This window comes from Hyla sarda, chromosome 6, assembly GCF_029499605.1.
Source record: "Hyla sarda isolate aHylSar1 chromosome 6, aHylSar1.hap1, whole genome shotgun sequence".
In the NCBI taxonomy this organism is placed as follows: Eukaryota; Metazoa; Chordata; class Amphibia; order Anura; family Hylidae; genus Hyla; species Hyla sarda.
This window is the reverse complement of record NC_079194.1, coordinates 144499526-144505757: the sequence shown is the minus strand read 5'-3', so window position 1 is coordinate 144505757 and position 6232 is coordinate 144499526. Positions and strand designations below refer to the sequence as shown.

General features: G+C 39.5%; 1 protein-coding gene across 1 annotated transcript in view; it reads left to right on the top strand.

The window, feature by feature from the left end:
• Positions 1 to 4978, top strand: part of LOC130276291 (mixed lineage kinase domain-like protein) — an 82140-nt gene extending 77162 nt beyond the window's left edge. Inside the window, exon 11 of the mRNA XM_056525462.1 lies at positions 4492 to 4978. Coding sequence (XP_056381437.1) covers positions 4492 to 4544 — 53 coding nt within the window. The 3' untranslated portion in view covers positions 4545 to 4978. The remainder of the gene's footprint in view (positions 1 to 4491) is intronic.
• The last annotated feature ends 1254 nt before the right edge of the window (positions 4979 to 6232 follow it).

Below are 6232 nucleotides of genomic sequence, written 5' to 3'. Positions count from 1 at the left end.
TCAGATTTTCCCCCCTATTCTTGTTTTCAGAACAAATAAACATCTATAAAGCCACAAGGACTATGGGGTAGATGTATCATTAGGTGTCTATTGTAGACCCCGATCTACACCTTTACACTGCTTGTCTAATTAACACTCTTGCTCAATATTTACTAAAGTTGCGCATGTCCTTTTATAAATTTTGTGCAAATATAGAAACGCCCCCCTCGCTGTACCGTGCACTCCTTCTCTACATCACACTTCACAGAGCTGTGGCATTTTCCCGCTGTACACTTCTCGCATAGCTAAAAGTGCCGGAGCAGCAGTGTGTGCCGAACAAAACTCTGCACAATAGTAAAATCATAAATCTTTATAAAGTACACAGAGGGGGAGATTCTCAAAGAATTTTGCGCCAAAAAAAAAAAATTTTGGCACGAAAAGTATCGCCCACATTTTCAAAGAGGTTTGTGCCGCGGGTTACACTGTTCATGTCAGTTTTGTAAAAGTGGGTGTGTCCATGTATATTGTCTGCTTTACATGATATTTTCAAAGGGGTGAGAGTCCAGTTTACATAAAAAATTTCAAATGTCAATAAAAGGGTTAATGAGGGCTGTGGGGGAGTGTTTTTTTTTTTAAATAAAACATTTTTTTCAATGTGTTGTGTTTTTTATTATTTAATTTTCAGGCTTAGTAGTGGAAGTAGTCTTGTAGACAAAATCCATTACTAAACCAGGGCTTAGCATGAGCCCCAAAATCAGTTAGCGCTAACCCCCAATCATTACCCCGGTACCCACCGCCACATGGGTGCCTGAAAGAGCCTGTACCAACAGGCCCAGAGCGTCAAATATGGCACTCCTGGGCCTAGGGGGTAACAGGCTGGTGTTATTTAGGCTGGGGAGGGTCAGTAACAATGGTCCTCGCCCACCCTGGTAACGTCAGGCTGTTGCTGCTTGGTTAGTATCTGGCTGATAATGAAAAAATGGGGGAACCACACACATTTAAAATAATGGAAAAAAAAAACACATAGGGTTCCCCCTATTTTCAGTATCAGCCAGATACCAACCAAGCAGCAACAGCATGATGTTACCAAGGTGGGCGAGGACCATTGTTACTGCCCCTCCCCAGCCTAAATAACACCAGCCTGGTCGGTACCGGGGTAATAATTGGAGGTTAGCGTTAGCTGATTTTGTGGCTAACGCTTTGCCCTGGCATAGTAATGGATTCCGTCTGTAAGACGGCTTCAACTACTAAGCCTGAAAATTCAATTATAAAAAAAACATAACACATTGAAAAAAATGTATAAAGAGTAGGAGACGCTCTTAACTAGTTTCCTGGGACCTGAGCTACTCAAATAACACCTATACCCATGGTGTAAAAAATGCAATGAATAAAAAATGGAAATTGAGGCTCAGGGTCAATGAATATTGGATGATGATATGTTTATTATAATAAAATATATATGATAGTTAAAGTGTGTGTCGAACCTCACAGGCCCCTTGTGGCTCGGCAAATACACAATAAAAATTCACAATAGATATACAAATATAATACGGCAATTGTAACTAATAACAGGTAATTAGTAAAATTCATAAAATTGTAAAAAATAAAAAATATATATTTTCGGCTGGCTTATCGGACACTGTGGATTATTTTGGCTGTTTTATCGGATACTGTGGACACTCTTATATTTTTTTTTATTTTTTACAATTTTATGAATTTTACTAATTACCTGTTGATATTAGTTACAATTGCCGTATTATATTTGTATATCTATTGTGAATTTTTATTGTGTATTTGCCGACCCACAAGGGCCCTGTGAGGTTCGAAACACACTTATCATATATATTTTATTATAATAAGCATATCATCATCCAATATTCATTGACCCTGAGCCTCAATTTCCATTTTTTATACATTGAAAAAATGTTTTATTTAAAAAATCACTCCCCCCCCCCACAGCCCTCGTTAACCATTTTATTGAAATTTAAAAAAACGCTGGTCATCGTCGCAGACCACCGAATCTGACGTAGTCCTCTGCATTAAGGTATCTGAAATGAGAGGAAAAGAAAAACAAGAAAAATTGATAAATACATTTTTTGGTGCTCTCCCCTGGGGAGAGCGCACATAATGCAGCATGGTCATAAACAGGGAGCCTCCAATTGTTGCTAAACTACAACTCCCATCATGGGGGCTGTAGTTAAGCAACAGCTGGAGTCTCCGTGTTTGGGAACACACTGCCAGAAAGGCTCTGTTCCCATTACGCAAAACGCATAATGAGAACAGTCAGGCCTGGACTGTGTAGCTCAATTTGTCCCTCTGCCCTTGGACTACTACTCCCATCATGGGAGAGAGTTTGTCCCATGATGGGAGTAGTTGTAGTACCGCAGCGCTGAGGGATGGCCCTTGCACATCCCTCCAGCTGTGGGACTTTTAGGACTACTACTCCCATCATGGACAGACTCTGTCCATGATGGGAGTTATAGTCCAGGGGCTGAGAGGCATTCTCCAGAGACCCGCTGCAATCTGCATTTATTAACTGTAAAAGCCGGCGGCACATGCGGCTACACTGCGGTGCCTGCTGGCTCCTGTATACGCTGTCACATTTCATAATCCCCGCCCGGGAGACAGGAGTTCTGATTGGTGAATAGCTATTCACCAATCAGAGCTCCCGGCAGCGGCGATTATGAATTATGATAGATGTATACAGGAGCCGGCGGGCAGCGCAGTGTAGTCACCTGTACCGCCGGTTTTTACAGTTAATAAATGCGAATCGCAGCGGGTCTCTGGAAAATGACCTGCTGCGATCTGCACCATAACTCCCATCATGGATAGAATTTGTGCAGCAAGTGCCATCCCTCAGCGCTGCGGTACTACTACAACTACTCCCATCATGGGACAGACTCTGCCCATGGTGGGAGTTATAGTCCAGGGGCTGAGGTTTTTTTTTTTTTTGCACAAAATCTGATAGAATTCTTCATAGCCATGTCAACGGTTGAGTTTACCATAGAGCACTTTCTACTGTAGAATTGAATTTATTAACTGCGTTTTTTTGTTTTTTTTAAAAGCAAAAAAAATTCGCAAATGCACTTGTCTTGCGCAAATATACACCACCTTGGAGGACACATACCAAAGTCTGCCCATGATGGGAGTTCTAGTCCAGGGGCTGAGGGGCAGATCGCACCGGGTCATTCTCCAGAAACTCACTGCAATACGCATTTTTAAATTGTAAAATCCGGCGGCACATGGGGCTACACTGCACTCCTCGCCAGCACCTGTATACACCGCTCATAATTCATAATCACCGCCGCCGGGAGACAGGAGCTCTTATTGGTTAATAGCTATTCACCAATCAGAGCTCCCATCTCCAGGGCGGGGATTATTAAATATGACAGCTGTATACAGGAGCCAGCGGGCATCACAGTGTAGCCGCATGTGCTGCCGGCTTTTACAGTTAATAAATGCAGATCCCAGCGGGTCTCTGGAGAATGACCCAGTGCGATCTGCCCCTCAGCCCCTGGACTAGAACTCCCATCATGGGCAGAGTCTGTCCATGATGGAAGTAGTAGTCCTAACTGTCCCAAAATAGTTAATATATTATGTTTCCAAAATACAAAGGGGAACGCAAGTTTCACATTCTCAGATGCTTTAGAACACTTTGGTATGTGTCCTCCGAGGTGGTGTATATTTGCGCAAGACAAGTGCATTTGCAAATTTTTTTGCGTTTAAAAAAAAAAACACGCAGTTTATAAATTCTATTCTACAGTAGAAAGTGCTCTATGGTAAACTTAACCGTAGACATGGCTATGAAGAATTCTATCAGATTTTGCACACAAAAAAAACACAAAAAAATTCTTAAAAAATAGACAAAAAAAAAGCTCTATATACAATGATAAATTCCCCCCTATGAGTGAATAGATATTTTCAAAAACTGCCACATGATGGGTTAAGGTGATGTAATAATCATAGTGAAAACATCTTCTGGCATGTTTTGAGATGTAAATTGCCATTGCCAAGATTGCCATTGCCAAGATTGATAAAATACTTTCACAACCATGAATTATAAGTATAAAGTACAACTTGAGTTACAATTCAGTTGCTACATATTATGGTCAGAATTTGGTGTTCAGGAATAGAAGCAACAGAGAAAATTGTAATCAAACGATTTGCACCTTTCTCTGTGTTTCCAATTCACTCCTGGTTTTGATATAAATACTGACCAAAATACTATGTGAGAAGCCTAATGAAGAAGCTAAGCTCTTTGTAGTGGACACAATACACTACACTCTGGTAACAGCAAAAAAAAATCACAAATGTATATGCAACTTCAGAAGCTACTCTAGTACAAGACAGTATTATTCACAAGATATATAATTCAAGTAGCATATCCCTATATTATGTAAATGCATACTGTGAAATACTGTGTAAATCTTGTTCAGAGGTGTTTCTTACAATCTTAGTAGAGGTGGATCACTGAATCAATCATACTGACCATATGAATTGTCTTGTTTGCAGAAGTTGCAGATTTGTTAATTGCGTCAGATGGAGACCTAGAAACTTCTGCCTGAGACCAATGGGTGCTGTGTATTCACATTTCTCAGAAAAGAACCTAAACACTACAGATCTGACAATGTCCCAAGCAACGGAGCCTGCAGCAGTCACATTGCTAACCAAAGAGATGCTGAGATTCTGTTGTATGAGAGGACTGCACATGTGCAGCTGTCCTGCTGCTGTATACCACTATTAAATAACATATTATTATAATGCAGACTGTATATTGAAAGGGAAGTTGATCTAGAAGCAGGAGAGAAGCTCCTAATACATGTAGAAAGAAATGCCCTACTTGGCTTTATTCACATAAGAGAAATTCCACATGGACAACAATGCAGATTCCATGTCAAATCTATGGAATCTGCATCTCATTATTTCCAAAGGTAATCTGCATTGTAATTTACATTTGTAAGGCTCCACTTGGGTTTGTTTTAGGCTAAGTTTCCACTTGTTTTTTTTTTTTCTGACAGTTTTTGGAAAACTGCCACTGCAGTTTTTGAGCCAAAGTCAGAAGTGGATCCATAAGGGAGGAGAATAGTGAGTCCTTCCTTTATATTCCCTATTCCTTTTGAATACATTTCTGGCTTTGGCTCAAAAACTGCAGTGGCAGTATTCCAAAAACTGCCAGAAAACAAAACCAAGTGGAAACTTAGCCTTACTGCGATTTTTCTGGCCTTTTTTTTTTTTATCTTAATGTGGAAATTGCCTTTTTAGCTCCTGTGGCCATTTTTCCCTAAAAAAACATTTCAGAAAAACGTACTCTCCAAAATCCCCTTTGTCGCTCCTTCCCTTCTGAGCCCTCTACTGCGCCCGCCGAACACTTTACATAGACATATGAGGTATGTGCTTACTCGAGAGAAATTGGGCTACAAATACAAGTAAAAATTTTCTCCTTTTACTCCTTGTAAAAATTCAAAAATTGGGTGCACAAGAACATGCGAGTGTAAAAAATGAAGATTGTGAATTTTCTCCTTCACTTTGCTGCTATTCCTGTGAAACACCTAAAGGGTTAAAACGCTGACTGAATGTCATTTTGAATACTTTGGGGGGTGTAGTTTTTATAATGGGGTCATTTATGAGGTATTTCTAATATGAAGACCCTTCAAATCCACTTCAAACCTGAACTGGTCCCTGAAAAATATAGAGTTTGAAAATTTTGTGAAAAATTGGAAAATTGCTGCTGAACTTTGAAGCCCTCTGGTGTCTCCCAAAAGTAAAAACTCATCAATTTTATGATGCAAACATAAAGTAGACATATTGTATATGTGAATCAAAAAAAATGTATTCGTAATATCCATTTTCCTTACAAGCAGAAAGCTTCAAAGTTAGAAAAATGCTAAATTTTCAAATTTTTCATCAAATTTACGGATTTTTCACCAAGAAATGATGCAAGTATTGACAAAAATTTACCACTATGTTAAAATAGAATATGTCACGAAAAAACATTCTCGGAATCAGAATGATAACTAAAAGCATCCCAGAGTTATTAATGTTTAAAGTGACAGTGGTCAGATGTGCAAAAAACACTCTGGTCCTTAACCCCTTAAGGACCGGGGGTTTTTCCGTTTTTGCATTTTCGTTTTTTGCTCCTTGCCTTTAAAAAATCATAACTCTTTCAATTTTGCACCTAAAAATCCATATGATGGCTTATTTTTTGCACCACCAATTCTACTTTGTAATGACGTCAGTCATTGTGCCCAAAAAT